Source organism: Chlorocebus sabaeus, chromosome 11 (assembly GCF_047675955.1).
Source record: "Chlorocebus sabaeus isolate Y175 chromosome 11, mChlSab1.0.hap1, whole genome shotgun sequence".
In the NCBI taxonomy this organism is placed as follows: Eukaryota; Metazoa; Chordata; class Mammalia; order Primates; family Cercopithecidae; genus Chlorocebus; species Chlorocebus sabaeus.
In genome coordinates this window covers 102,213,520-102,229,749 of record NC_132914.1, presented here as the reverse complement: position 1 = coordinate 102,229,749, position 16,230 = coordinate 102,213,520, and the positions used below count along the sequence as shown (strand labels likewise).

Below are 16,230 nucleotides of genomic sequence, written 5' to 3'. Positions count from 1 at the left end.
TTAACTGGTCTCAAATACTGTGAACTGTCTATATTGCCTGAACTTTGACTTGTTTGATTTTGATGAGTATGGTTCATAGGGGCTCCTGTCAAGGAGTACACTTCAGTTTCTTGGTATTATTCTCCTGAAAGTCATCGTAATAGTCTCTTTGGTGTGTGATACCCTCTCAAGAGTCTTAAGCACTTTTATACAGCCATCCATTATGCGCTAAATGGTCTTACTGACCTAACATCATGACTTGTGAATTCCATCCTGAGACCAAACAAGTCCATTATAATGGTGATGGAGAGTGGCATCAATGCCTAAGGTTTTGGTCAATCTCTTCAAGATCCAGAGACTGATAAAAAGGAAACTGTTAAATAAGCAGGAGGCCATTACTAACTGCAATCATGAACACACCAAAACCTAACTCAGGAGTCTATTTTTATAGCAAATAGCCAAGTTCAGCCAATCACAAACAGCCAAGCCTCAGCCCATCAGACGAGGCAGCCTTAGGTCTCCTTAGATCAGACCATACCTATGGGACATCGGGCAGCCTTAGGTCTCCTCTTTGCCTTATTTAGGCAAACACCTAGCTGTAACCCATCAAGTTATTTCTGTACTCTACTTCTGTGTTCAGCTGATAAAAGCACACTTTCTATGCTGTAGAGCAGGTCTCTGAATTCCTTTCAGTTTACAATGCTACCTAACTCATGAATCATTCTTTGATCAAATAAACTCTGTCAAATTTAATTTGTCTAAAGTTTTTAACACATAAAAGCACTATAGGTGACTGAAAAGCAAGAGTCAGTGAATCATTCTTTTTCACAGAATTTGCAGACATACGTCACCTGTTTCTTTTCAGATAATTTATTTGACTATTTCTTTTTTTTACTTGCTGGACTGTCCAAAACTTCAATCTTGCCTTTTCCACCTTCAGAATTGGGAAGCTTAATGTTATCTATGGTGACTTCAGATGTGACGCTGTCATCTTCGTCCTCTGATTCTGAACTGTTCTCTGAACTGTCTTGTGAACTATCTTCTGAACTGTCCGCTTCTTTTGAATCCGACCGATTCATCTCAAACAAAGCCACATCCTGCAAAAAGTAGTGGGCAGGAAATCTATTTCAGAGCAATTCCTTAAAAAGTCATAATAAAACAATATTGAGAATAACCAATATTCAGCAAAAATATTGAAACATAAAGGATAAGAATTTTTTTTCTGAGATAGTTTTGCTCTGCTGCCCAGACTGGAGTGCAGTGGCGTGATCTCAGCTCACTGCCACCTCCGCCTCCTGGGCTTACACGATTCTTGCACCTTTCAGCCTCCTAAGTAGGTGGGACTACAGGTATGCCCCACGACATCCAGCTAATTTTTATATTTTTAGTAGAGATGGGATCTCACCCTGTTGGCCAGGTTGGTCTTGAACTCCTGACCTCAAATGATCCACTGCCTTGCCCTCCCAAAGTGCTGCAATTACAGGTGTGAGACAGCACACCAGGCCACAAGGATAAGAAACGTTTTTAATACAACATGGCTCTTTTATACTTTTAGTTGCCAGGGTCTGTCATAATGATGATTTAAATTTACGATAAGTGTCTAAAATACCTGCTATGGCCTAATTCTATATACCTTAAACACATTCAACAACATTCATTCTGCAAAAACTAACATAAGTTAGGCACTACACTAGGTACCAGAGACTCAACAACAACAAAAAAATCAAAACAAACCTCTCGCTTTGGCAAAATTTACATTTTCAGGCAGAGACCGATAAATTACAACCTGCAGGCCAAATCCTGCCCAATGCCTACTTTTGTTCAGCTCACAAAGTAGGAATGTTTTTTCTATTTTTAAGTGGTTGGGGGGAAGAAATTAAAATACTGCTATTCACGAAAGGTGAAAATTGTATGAAATTCTCATTTCAGCACCCATACACAGTGACACACTACTCTAACTGAGCCAGTAAGAGATCACTTGGGGCCTTCCGTTGGAACTGTTGAGAGAGAAATCTTTCTGAGTTGCTGAATCTAAGGCTGAAGCTGCTGATAAACTGCAAACTGCCACAGGTGGGGGAAGAACATGCTCTAGATTAGGCCAATACTAGGAAGCAGAACCAAGAGACAGAGCGGCTGACCTCTGAGGACACTGAGCACCTGGATCCAGGTGCACCTGAAATCACCACCCCTGGAGTTTTTTTCCCCCAATAAAATGTTTTCCCCTTGCTTATTCGTGTATGTATTGCCAATGGCTGCTTTCACACTATGACAGCAGAGTTGACAGTAAGCCCCATAGAACCTAATGTATTTACTATCTGGCCTCTTACAGAAACATTTGTTGACTCTTGTTCCAGAGGTGAAAGAAAGGCAATAAACAAACACATATAAAGCATAATGTAGGATTGTGAAAATATGGAAAAATAAACCAGGATAAAATAATAATAGAGCTATGGGGGAAGACCTCTCGATCAGGTGACAACTGAAAAGAGACAGAGGGAGTCGAAATGGAGAAATTGAGGGAAAAGCATTCTACCTGAGAAAACCGCAGGGGAGAAGATCGGGCACAGTGAGACTGGTGCTGGAGGGCAGTAAATGATGAGAACTGTGTAGGAGATAAGGTCAGACAGAGCAGCAGTGCCCAACCTCTTTGACACCAGGGACCGGTTTTGTGGAAAATTCTTCCACGGACCTTGGCAGGGATATTTTTGGGATGAAACTGTTTCACCTCAGATCATCAGGCATTAGAATCTCAAAAGGAGCACACAACCTAGATTCCTTACATGCACAGTTCATAATAGGGTTCACGCTCCTATGAGACTCTAATACCGCTGCTGATCTGACAGGAGGCAGAACTCAGGTGGTAATGCGCGCTCACCCACCGCTCACCTTCTGCCGTGCGACCTGCTTCCTAACAGGCCACAGACCAGTACCAGTCCAAAGCCTGGGGGTTGGGAACCTCTGAGATAAGAGAACTGCAGGCAGGATCATATGGGCCCCTTGAAGGACTTAATTTATTTGAAACATGATGGGAAGCCCCCAGGTCCCAAAAGGGAAGAAACAGTGAATGCAGGAAAACCTGTTAAGAAATTGCTGCAATACTCCAAAGGAGAGACCATAGTTACCTGGGCCAACAAAGGTCCAAAGGAACAGCAGAGGTTGTACAAAGTGGTTAGATTTGGGATATATTCTGGAGGGAGAGCTGACCAGATTGGCTAATGAATTAGATATCAATAACAATTGTCTCAGCTCTGTCCAGACACAGATATTATAAAGGGAATTCCAGTGCAGAAACGAGACATGAGTATAAACTGAGAGAACATTTTTACACATAGCTTATGTAATCAATTGCTCTCTTCTACATATCATTTATTTTTGCATACTCAATAAATCAGACTATGATTACCTCTTTTGGGGCTTGGATAGAAAAAAAAATCCAGTTAGGACATTGAGTAGATTAATGCTTCAGAATAACAAATATAGCATTTGACTTAGAAAAAGTGACATCATATGACTAAATCATAAAATGACTATGTACCTATACAACATTGGAAACAGTTAACACCAGGAAAATGAAAACTTGAAAATAAAATGGAAAAGTTCTCTTCTTCTTAGGTGACAAGCAGACTAGTAATTTCACCATATGAAAACAAAGCATATTTACCATTTGTATAACTTTATCATGAGGCCCATCAATGTTTTCAATATTGAAACGACCAGGTGGTGCAGCTGCCATTTCTTTTCTTAGCTTTTCATTTGCCCGTGCCATCTGCGGGAGAAAGGTCTGCACCTGGTCCAATACTGTGGGAAGTAAATACAGCATATGAACATTTATGCTAGTAAATTCTTAAACCTAGGATTTCCTATAAACACTTCTGAATTGAGTATTAATAACAGCAACCATAATTACATATCTTTTAGTTCCCTTCATTTAAAAACCCTCCATCCTCTTCTGAATAAAGCAGTAGGACTACACAATCCAGCAATTAATTGTTTCTCAAATGTTTTATGTTTCTCATATATCCCCAGGACTGTAAACTCCTAGAAGGCTGGCATTCAACGAATAGTAACTAAATAGGGAGGCAGTGTGACTTAACAGTTAAGAGCACCAGGTTCTGAGGCTTTAGGGTAAGACTGACTAGGTATGTACAGAATCTTAGTTTTACCGCTATCTGAATTACCCTGGGCCGGTTAATTAAGTAGTGGTTATTTCTGCCTACCCAACATCTGTTCCCTTTCTTCTGATAATATAACCCTTGCTTTCCTTTTAAGCTTGTGTCACTCTTAGTCACTCTTGCCCCTCACCCCATGCCTACATCCTCCACATCCTTGGCCACTGTACCGTGCTTTAGTGGTATCACAGTGACACGCTGCTGTAGTCGGGCCAATAAGAGATTACTCGGGACCTTTTGTTGAACTGTTGACAGAGAAATCTTTCTGAGTGAATGACTGAGTTGGCTGAATATAAGGCTGAAGCTGCTGATAAACTGGCAACTCACTACACGTGGGGGAAGAGTATGCTCTAGATTAGCCCAATGCCTAGGAAAGCAGAACTAAGAGACAGAGTGGCTGACCTCTGAGGACACTGAGCACCTGGATCCAGATGCACCTGAAATTACTGCACCTGGAGTACTTTTTCCCCCAATAAAAAGAGCCAACATAATTTCTTTTTCTGCTTAAGGCAATCTGAGCTGGATTTTAGCCATTTGCAACCAAGAATCCTAATTAATACACTTAATTCTACCACTTGAAACCTCAGTGTACTCATCTATAAAAAGGGAGTGATAACTGTCAGTCACTGTGCCAAATACAGAGCAGTCAACAAACAAGGATATTTATTTTCTCTCTCAGAAGAGGCCCAGCACATAACCATGCATATAACAAGCTCTCAGAACTTACGTAACTGCTATGGCTACATAACAGATGACTAAAATGTCCAGCGTAAGGAAGACGAAAAGAAAATAGTGGCCAAGGTCAAGTAGACGACCTCTATTTGTAAAATAAGGTGCTGGAAGGACTCCCTAACAGCATGTACACAAATAAAGCCCTACACAATAGGGAATGTTAGCTCTCATTCCCCTTCAGATATACAGAAAGAGAAATTACTAATACAAACAAAAGGTATTTTTCCGTCCTCAGATTTAAATCTATTGCTACAGACAGAAAATCTGGTCCCGCTTTTGTTTCCAACTAATGAATCAAGTAGAGCAAAACAAGTACCAAAATGTGTGGCCTGAACCCTGATCCTCAGAAGCCAAATAATTCCATGGTACTCTAGGAGAGTATATGCTGAACGCTGAGGCTAGTCCAGTCGTAGTTCTTCTAAATTAAATAATATCCAACACATGACACCATAATATTAAAAATGTCCAGCATCTAATAAAAAATTAGCAAACATACAAATAAACAGGAAAACATAATCCATAAAGAATAGGGGAAAAAAATAAAGATTCAGAAATGAGGCAGACAATAGAATCAGCAAGAAGAATGTTAAAACAGCTCTTATAAATATACTTTGTATGTTCAAGGAAGAAAAGCACAAACACAAGGAAAGAAACAAAAGATATAAACAGTCTCAAACTTCTAGAGGTGGAAACTGTATCTACCTTGAAAAAATACATTTGATAGAATTAACAGCAGATTAGACAATATAGAAGAATAGTGAACTCAAGGAAATCAGCAATAGAAGCTATCCAAATTGAAACACACAAAACATAAGACCCAAACAAACAATGAATGAGCTGTGGGACAACCCCAACTGGCAAAATTAGGTGTAACTGGAGTCCCTTCAGGAGAGGCAAGACAGGAGCAAGCAACAACATCCGTAAAAGTTTCCCAAATTTGATAAAAATTATAAACTCATAGATCCAGTAAGTTCAACAAACCCAAGCTCAAGACTCACAAAGAAACCTACAAAGGGCACATCAACATAAAATCAGTAAAAACCAGTAATGAAGACAATCTTAAAGGCAGCCAGAGAAGAAAAGAAACACCATATTCATGACACAAATTGACAGTAGACACGGGAATCAGAAACAATGCCACTGAAAAGAAAGAGTAGTGACGTTTTTAAGGTACTGGAGAAAAAAGAAAAAGCAAAAACCCACACTGTCAACCTAGAATTCTAAATCCATTAAAGCATCTTCCAAAAACTGAAAGCAAAATAAAGACTTTCTCAGACACACAGGGCTGGTAAGTCTATCACCAACGGAGCTGCACTATCAAGAATGATGTTTACAATGAGAAACCTGATTTTTTAAATGTGCTGAAGATTTGAACAGGCCCTTTACCAAAGACATACAAACAGTGACACACGGAAAGATGCTCAACATTGTTAGCCATTATAAACAAATTAAGATCACAACGTGATACCACTATATCCACACTAGAATAGTTAAAATTAAAAAGGCCACACCACATTTTAGTTAGGATACGCAGCGACTAAACTCTCATACCTTGCTGGTGGAAATGCACAATGGCAATTTCTTCTTCGTAAAAAAAAAAAAAAAAAAAATTCACACCTTCCATATACCTGCAATTCCACTCCTAGGTAAGGAACCCCTCAAAACAAAAACCTATATCCACAAAAACTGGTTTTTGGATGGACAGCCACCATGTGGTCATTTTAGCTATTGTAGATTTAGTGCTACAGTAATAATGCTAGTTAAATTCTCCTTTCAGAATACTCATGATTTCTTAGTTTATTGATGTGATAACTTTCATGCTTATTTACATTGTTTCTATTGAATTTTTGCCTTTTTTTTTTAACATTAAGAGTGAATTACAGAGAGGGCATTCATGTAATACTTAAAGTCTGAGTGTGGGACATACTTATGAATGTGCAGTACAGCAACACTACAGAATAATTAATAAAGAGAATTGGCCATTATGCTGTATTCTAAGTAATATTTATCATTTAAATAATTGTGTCCAATTCAATGGGATGTGGTTGTGGTTTTCCATCCACATATATTAAGTTTGAAGCTCAGTAACCTCTAAAAAAATTTGCCATGGAGATTAACAATTGTTTTTGACTTCCCAAAATTCATCCAACAAGCAGTTTTTCACAAAAAAGCTACCCTCTTAAGGTAGAGAAATAATGTAAGAAATTCTATCCTGTGTACCGACTTTATCATGTAAATCCCAAGTAAGACTTGTTCCACTGGACTATCTGTGGTTTGATACCTGACCATAAAGGCAGAGACCGTCCCAACAAATAACAGCTTAATTAGACAAAACTCAGCATTAGAGAGCGTGAGAGAGGGGAAGAGGTACTTACAGGGACTCCTCTCTATCCGAACTGTTTGAAGAGAGGAGGTCTTCCTGGACTTAGTTTGGGAGTTGATGAGTAACCTGTCCCATATACCTGAAAATACAGACACACAAACACCCTTAATTTACCACTGCATAAAAAAGCAAAAGCCCATCAGTAAGCCTCTCACATGACCAGTCTTTAAGTCTTGACTGTTCACACACCCCAAGATTTTTTTTTAAAGCAGCACTCCAAGCTCCATTACAACATTTTAATTCTTTATGTACAGATACCTCTCCTTTCTTACATCTGTCTTATTCACCTCTAATACCAATGCCAGGTAATAAATGCACACTAATCTGCACTTTTCTGGATCAGAAATTCATCAGTAGACAAACGTGGGTCTGCAATGACAGAATGGAGGAAGCAGTACAGAGCATAACAATGGTTAAGTGAAGCCAGAAATGGTTACTAGTTGTGTAACACTGGGCCATTCACCTGATCTCCAAGCATTTGTTTCTTCATTAGTAAAACACGCTTGCCTGGTATTTTCCCTTCCGTGAAGATGTTCAACCCAAGAAAAACAGTGTTTTGGCGATTTTGTCACCCACTCTACCTTTTCACCCTCATCTCTCACTACTCAAATCATCCCAACTCTCTATCCCATCAGAGTTCCAAGAGGGGAACTTACAAAACTCAAGGCTTTGCACACCCTGTTTCTAATACCCGGAAAATCCCTTAACTCTCTGGTTAAAAAACAAATCAGCAAAGCAGAGCGTAACAAACATCCATTGAATGCCTACTACTGAAGGCCTACTGGATTCGAGATCAGAGCAGACTCTGGAGCCAGACTACTTGAATTCAAGTCCCAGTTTTGCTATTTTCTAGTCACATGATCTCCAGAAAGTAAATTACCTGTATGATAAATCATGTCTCAGGTTCCTCAACTATGAAACAGAGATAACAGATTTTCTGCAAAGGGTTGTTGTGACGAGTAGATGAGTTAGTTCCTGAGGCATACATAGTAAGGACTACATAAGCTTTGGTTATCATTATTATACTTCCTTCAGAATCTCTGGGTCCTCATAAAACCCTTCTTCAAGCTGGTATTTACTGACAACATGCCCAAGCCTTTTTACGCATTCTCCTCCTCACAAAAATTCTACAGGCATTACTATTCCCACCATTTTCCAAATGCAAAAACTGAGGCTTAGGGAATGAAAATAATGCTAAGTCCCACCAGTTAATTACTAGTGGAGCTGGGATTCGAATTCATGTTTTAAAATTCTACCTATAGTGTCTGAAATGCTGTGTGGATTTCCTGGATGCATGTCTTGTTGTACAAGACAGCAACACTGCCGGGCGCGGTGGCTCAAGCCTGTAATCCCAGCACTTTGGGAGGCCGAGACGGGCGGATCACGAGGTCAGGAGATCGAGACCATCCTGGCGAACACGGTGAAACCCCGTCTCTACTAAAAATGCAAAAAATTAGCCGGGCGAGGTGGCGGGTGCCTGTAGTCCCAGCTACTCGGGAGGCTGAGGCAGGAGAATGGCGTAAACCCGGGAGGCGGAGCTTGCAGTGAGCTGAGATCCGGCCACTGCACTCCAGCCTGGGAGACAGCGAGACTCCGTCTCAAAAAAAAAAAAAAAAAAAAAAAAAAAAGACAGCAACACTAACGGGTGGTCGGTGTGGGTGTGAATGAGGAAGGGACTGTTAGCATAATATTACTCCGCTTCCCCCTACCAGCCAACTGCTCTGACCCAGGCAGCCAGACCAAAAGCCCTCCCTTCTCCAGAAGAGTTCCAGAGCGTCCCAGCTTCCAGTGCAGGGGAGGTGCCTAGCAGCGGCGCCTGGCAGGGTGGGCGCTCACTACCTTGCAGAATAGGAACCACTAGCTGGGGAAACCCTTCCGGGCCCGCAGCCGGGTGCCCGCCCCAAAGCCCCCACCCTTGCTCTGGCAAAGCACGCCGGAATCCCGCAGCAGTCCCCGGGGCTCCCCTCGAGGGTACGGAGCCCGGGCAGGAAGCCACCGGCCCCCGGGCTGCACCGGCCGCGCCGCCTCCGCCGCACGTGTGCGGCCCATGCCTCTGTCACCCGTCCGTCACCTCCGCGGCCGTCGCTTCCCGCCGTCAGCAGCTCCTTGGACACTGGGACTCCAGAGGAGTCCCGGGTGGGCGACAAGCAACTTGGGCTACCCTGGGGCTTGCCATGGACCTCCATGCTTCCCTCAAGCCTGCCCTCTCAGGCCCGGATGCAGGAAAGAGGCTCGGGTAAGGGGGCGGGGCGAGGGCCGCGATTGGAGGAAACTGCGGTGGGCGGAGTAAGGAGCGGAGAGAGAGGCGGGGTGAGCGTGGTGCAGCCGGGAGGCTGCGCGGGAGCTGGGGCCATTCCTACCCCTGGGATAAAGTAAGGTTCGGACTCTGTCATAGGAAAAAAGAGCTGGCTCGATGTCGCCAAATTCGGGCATAAAGGGCATAACGTTAGGCTGCCCTCCTCTTTATCCTTTTTTATTAAAATTTTTTTTAATTGGTGAAAAAACGCGTAACAAAATCTACCATCTTAACCATTTTTAGTTGTACAATTCAGTGGTGGCAGACCTGTGGGTCATTTTCATGCAAAACTGAAACTATACCCATTTACCCCTACTCCAGTCCAGTCCCTTTGTAACCACCATTCTACTTTCTTTCTTTGTTTCTTTCTTTTTGAAACAGCCTTGCTCTGTCGCCCAGGCTGGTGCCTCAGCCTCCCGAGTAGCTGAGGTTATAGGTGCACACTACCACGTCCGGCTTATTTTTGTATTTTTGTGTAGAGACGGGTTTTCACCATGTTGACCGGGCTGGTCTTGGTTTCCTGACCTCAGGAGATCCACCCACCTTGGCCTCCCAAAGTGCTGGGATTACAGGTGTGAGCCATCATGCCCGGCCACCGTCGTTCTACTTTATGTTACTATGAGCTTGACTACCTCAGATACGTTATGTAGGTGGAATCACACAGTACTTGTCTTTTTGTGACTAATTTCACTTAAAATTATACCCTCAGGGTTTAGACATGTTGTAGCACATAACAGGATTATCTTCTTTTTTAAGCCTGAATAATATGCCATTGTATGTATATACCACGTTTTCTCTTTCTTTTTCTTTCTTTCTCTTTCTTTCTTTCTTTCTTTCTTTCTTTCTTTCTTTCTTTCTTTCTTTCTTTCTTTCTACTTTAAGTTCTAGGGTACATGTGCACAACATGCAGGTTTGTTACATATGTATACATGTGCCATGTTGGTGTGCTGCACCCATTACCTCATCATTTACATTAGGTGTATCTCCTAATGCTATCCCTCCCCCTTCCCCCGCCCCACAACAGGCCCTGGTGTGTGATGTTCCCCTTCCTGGGTCCAAGTGATCTCATTGTTCAATTCCCACCTATGAGTGAGAACATGCAGTGTTTGGTTTTCTGTTCTTGCGATAGTTTGCTGAGAATGATGGTTTCCAGCTGCATCCCTGTCCCTACAAAGGACATGAACTCATCCTTTTTTTATGGCTGCATAGTATTCCATGGTGTACATGTGCCACATTTTCTTAATACAGTCTGTCATTGATGGACATTTGGGTTGGTTCCAAGTCTTTGCTATTGTGAACAGTGCCGCAATAAACATACGTAAGCATGTGTCTTTATAGCAGCATGATTTAGAATCCTTTGGGTATATACTCGGTAATGGGATGGCTGGGTCAAATGGTGTTTCTAGTTCTAGAGCCTCACATTTTCTTACCATTGATCTCTCAGCAGGTGTGCGGGCTGCTTCCACCTCGTGGTCATTGTGAACGATGCTGCAATGGACGTGGTTGTACAAATATCTCTTAGAGACCCTGCTTTTCACTGCTTTGGGATACATACCCAGACATGAGATTACTGGATAATAGGGTAATTCTACTTTTTAGCTTGTTGAGAAGCCTCCATATAGTTTTTCATAGTGGCTGTACCATTTTACATTCCCACAGTGCACAAGAGTTCTGATTTCTCCACATCCTTGTCAATATTTCCTTTTTCTGTGTGGTTGCTTCTTTCTTTTTGACAGTGGGCATCCCAGTAGGTGTGAAGTGATATCTTGAAGTTTTGATTTGCATTTCTCTAATGATTTAGTGATACTGAACATCTTTTCATGGGCTTGTTGGCCATTTATATATCTTCTTTGAAGAAATGACTATTCAACTCCTTTACCCATTTTTAAAATCTGGTTATTTGTGTTTTTGTTGTTGAGTTATAGGAGTTCTTTATATGTTCTGGATATTAACCCTTTATTGGCTATATGATTTACAAATATTTTCTCCCATTCTGTAGGTTGCCTTTTCACTCTATTGTGTCCTTTCCTCTTTGTTAAGTCTTTATTGACCACCTGCAGTATGTCCAGACCCCTCTTACACAGGATTCAAAGCAGAAGCAGCAGAAATCTTGGACCAATCTTTTCTGCTTATTTCTGACAGAGCAGAGGCTCCAGAGTCAGCCTGGAGTGGATTAAATCCAGTGTCATATTATTCATATAGTAGTTGTGACTTTGGGCAGATCACTCCCTGAGCTTCTGTCCTTCTCTGTAGAATCAGGAAAATAATACTTCCTGGGGATGTTATAAGGGATAAAAGAGAAAAGGAGTAAAATGTATGTAATGGCACTGGTGACACAGAATGATTGGGCTCCCGGCTAAACCCCACTCTAAAGCATGGAACTGTGGCCCTAAGTGACAATAGCTGACCCCATTTTTCAGCTAAATGTTGCCTTTTTAGCCCACCACGCCCCTATCCTGTGCCCATAAAAAGACTTCAGCTGGAAGAGCAATATAAATGGCTAAGTGTTGGGGATACAAGCAGAGACTACTGATAAATGCAGTCAACTTCAGAGGGTGTGGCTTCAGGGAAAGATCACCTTCTTCCCCCACCATTCCCTTTCCAACTCCCCATTCCACTGAGAGCTACATCCATTGCCCAAGAAAATCCTCCACATATACTACCCTTCGATCTGTTCATGTGACCTGATTCTTTCTGGGTACCAGACAAGAGCCCATGAGGGCAGGGGCTGGGACATTGCTCCAGAGCCCACACACAGCCTGCTCTCACCAGATAGGAGTGACTGGTCAGTTCTAGCATTCATATTTTCGCTCTGGTTCCTGACTCACTTGCACGCTCCCTCTCGTGAGGAGTGGCAAGCAGCAGGCTGAGTGAAATGAGCCATTCCAGTTCCTGCCCATGAAGGGGGTCAAGGTCAAGGGAATAATCCCATCTCACTGGTAGCAGCATTATGATGATCATCATAATAAAATAACACTATATTATACCAAGTTACAAAAGCTAGGCCTTAAGAATTATGAGAGAAATAACAGTAGGCACTGAGGAAGAAAACACTGATTAATGCATTTTAAAAGTTATTTCACTATCTTCCTACTTCCAGTTAAAACCTATTAAATCTCATACTTCCAGTTAAAACCTATTAAATCTAGAGATCCTTTGCATTCCCAACACTGAGCCTGTAATAGGTACACAGTTAATGATTAATCTGTGTTTGACGAATGAAAGAACAAAAAGAAGATGAACAAATGAATACTTGTTAATTAACTGTTTTATTGATTGACCACCTCGACAAACCTGGATTCTAGCCACTGGAAATGTCCTCAAATCACTTTTGTGAATTGTTGGTTGAGATCTGAAGTATCCCACAGGTACAGCGCCATGCAAAATGAATGGGGCTGTTCTTGCATTGCTATAAGGAAATAGCCAAGACTGGGAAATTTATAAATAAAAGAGGCTAATTGGCTCGCCATCCTGTAGATTGTAGAGGAAACATGATGCTAGCATCTGCTAAGCTTCTTGGTGGGGGCTTCAGGAAACCAACAATCATGGTAGAAGGCAAAGGGGGAGCAGGCACATCACAAGGCCAAAGCAGGAGCAAGAAAGACTGAGCAAGGTGGCCAGACATGGTGCAGTGCAAGATTTGGGCAGGGACACACATCCAAACTATATCAACACTGCTAGTTTGTAAGAATAACTTAGAAATGAGAAATGAAGACATTCATATCTTGCCAAGATAGTGTAGAAAATGCACTGGCAGAATTTAGTCACCCTTCCAGAAAATTATGGTGTTAACTAAAAGAGCAGTTTTGTAAAATATGAAGGTGAATATAAAACATAGTTTTTCTACTTCTAATCTCTTTGAAAGATAATTGAGTGTTTAAAGCAAAAAAATATGTATCGTGGGGTTTATAACAAATATAGAAGCAAAATGTATGGCAAAAATAGCACAGAAAACGGAGGTGGTAAATGGAAATATATGTTGTAAGGATCTTATATTTTATGTGAAGTGTTTTTAGTAGGGTTTGAAAATAGATGGTGATAAGTTAAAATTTTACATTGTAAATACTAGAGCAACTACAAAAAAATTTAAAAAGATGGATATCTAATCAGCCAATAGTGAAGATAAAAATGGAGCCATAGGCTGGGTGCGGTGGCTCACGCCTATAATACTAGCACTTTGGGAGGCCTAGGTGGGCGGATTGCCTGAGCTCAGGAATTCAAGACCAGCCTGGGCAACCCGGTGAAACCCTGTTTCTACTAAAATTACAAAAAATTAGCTGGGCATGGTGGCGTGCACCTGTAGTCCCAGCTACTTGGGAGGCTGAGGCAGGAGAATTGCTTGAACCTGGGAGGTGGAGGTTGGCAGTGAGCCAAGATCATGCCACTGTACTCCAGCCTGGGCAACAGAGTGAGACTCTGTTTCAAAAAAAAAAGAAGCCATAAAATATATTCAATTAATCCAAAAGAAAGCAACATAAAAATCAAAGAGGAACAAAGAACATTTGGGACAAATAGAAAACAAATAACGTCATGGTACAGGTAAGCTATACCCATTTCAGTAATGACATTAGATGTAAATTGGTGTCTTCCTCCATTTGGGCTGCTATAACAAAATGCCATAAACTGGGAAGCTTATAAATAAAAGAAATTTATTTCTCACAGTTCTGGAGGCTGGAAGTGCAAGACCAAAGTACAAGGAGATTTGGTTTTTGGTGAGGACTCACACTCTGATTCATAGATGGCCCCTTCTTGCTGCATTCTCAGATGGCAGAAGGGACAAGGCAGCTTTATAAGGGCATCATCCTATTCATAAGGGTTCTACCTTTATGACCTAATCACGTCCTTAAGTTCCCACCTCTTATATCATCATCTTGGCGGTTAGGATTGTAACATATGAACTTTGAGAGGACACAAATATTCAGACCATAGCAATTGTTCTAAGACGTAAAGCAAAAAAAATTGACAGACTAGATAAAACAAAACCCAACTGTCGGCTCTCTGCAAGAAATTTGGTTTAACTGGAGAGATACGGTTAGGGTAAAAGTGAAGTGATTTAAAGAGATAAACTATGCAAATACTAAACAAAAATAAAGCTGAAGTAGCTATATTGCTGTCAGACAAAACAGATTTCAAAACAATATTACCAAGGGTAAAAAGGGACTTTTCATAATGATAAGCAGATACACTTGTCATGATGATATAACAATAATTGTGTTTGCACCTAATAACAGAGATTTATAAAATAAGAAGCAAAAACTAATAGAACTAAAAAGAGAAATAGACAAATATATATTACTTTTGGAGACTTCAACACTCTTCTCTTAGAAGTTGGTATAGAACAAGTAGACATAAAACCAATAAGTATAAAGATGACTTACTATCAACCAACTTAACCTAATTGACATACAGACCCTGCAACAGCAGAATATATATTGTTTGAACTGTTTACAGCAATCAGTAACATAGATCATATGCAAGGCCATAAAACAAGTCAAAAAACATGAAAATAACTGAAATAATATAGAGTTATCTGATCTTAACTAAACTAAACTTAAATAATAGAGTTATCTGATCTTAACTAAGCTAGAAATCAATAACAAAAAGATATTTTGACAACCTCCAAATATTTGGAAATTAAATAATTCAATTCTAAAAAACTCATGAGTCAAATAAAAAATACAAGGGAAGTTATAAAATATTTTGAGCAAAATTAAAATGAAAACACAAAATATCAAAGTTTGTGTGATAAAGCAAAAGCAGTGCAAAGAGGAAAATTTATAGTGTTAAATGCTTATATTTAAAAAGAAAATCTCAAAAATTTATCTAAGCTTCAGCATTAACTAGAAAGAAAGGAGCCAATTAAATTCCAAGCAAGTAGAAGGAAGAGAATAATAAAGAGTAGACTAAAATAAGAAATAAACACAATAGAAAAATATTTTTAAAAACCCAAAACTGACTATTTGGAAAAAAAAATCTGTAAATTGATAAACTGTATCTGGACTAATCAGGAAAAAAAAAAGAAAAGAGAGAGAGAGGACACAAATTATCAGTTAAAAAAAAAAATGAAAGAGGAATATTGTTACGAATTCAGCACACATCAAAAGAATAAGAGAATATTCTGAAAAATTTTATCAAAAAATTTTTAATTTAGATGACACACATAAATTCTATGCGAGACACAAACTGCCACAATTCATTAAAGAAATATAGGTAATCTAAGTAGCCCCATATCTTCTATTAAAAATTTCATATTTGAAAATCTTCTCAGAAAGAAAACATCAGCCACAACACTGATATGTTAAAGGAAACTTTTAGGAAAGAAATAATGGAGGTTCTACATAAACTCATCCAGAGAATAAAAGAAATGATTATACTTCCCAGTTCATTTTATGAGGTGAACTTGATATTAAAAGCAGACAAAGACATTACGGGAAAAGTATAGATCAATATTCCTTATCATAGATGCAAAAATTCTTAACAAAACTTTAGTAAATAAAGTTCTTTATGTATAAAAAAGATAATATATTGTTACCAAGTATAATTATCCAAGAAATGGAAGGTTGTTTTAACTTTAGAAAATCTATCAATGTGATTTATCCTAATAGCAGACTGAGGCAAAAAAAACCATATCACCATCTCAGTAGACGCAAAAAAACTTTTGACAAAATTCA

General features: G+C 40.1%; 1 protein-coding gene across 1 annotated transcript; it reads right to left on the bottom strand.

The window, feature by feature from the left end:
• Nucleotides 1-833: 833 nt before the first annotated feature.
• Nucleotides 834-9,504, bottom strand: NOPCHAP1 (NOP protein chaperone 1). The gene is made up of 4 exons (XM_037996598.2): nt 9,335-9,504; nt 7,256-7,342; nt 3,641-3,777; nt 834-1,076 (listed from the first exon to the last, which is right to left on the bottom strand). Exons 1-4 carry the CDS (start codon nt 9,447-9,449, stop codon nt 858-860), a joined length of 558 nt encoding a protein of 185 aa, XP_037852526.1. The 5' UTR covers nt 9,450-9,504; the 3' UTR covers nt 834-857.
• Nucleotides 9,505-16,230: the final 6,726 nt, after the last annotated feature.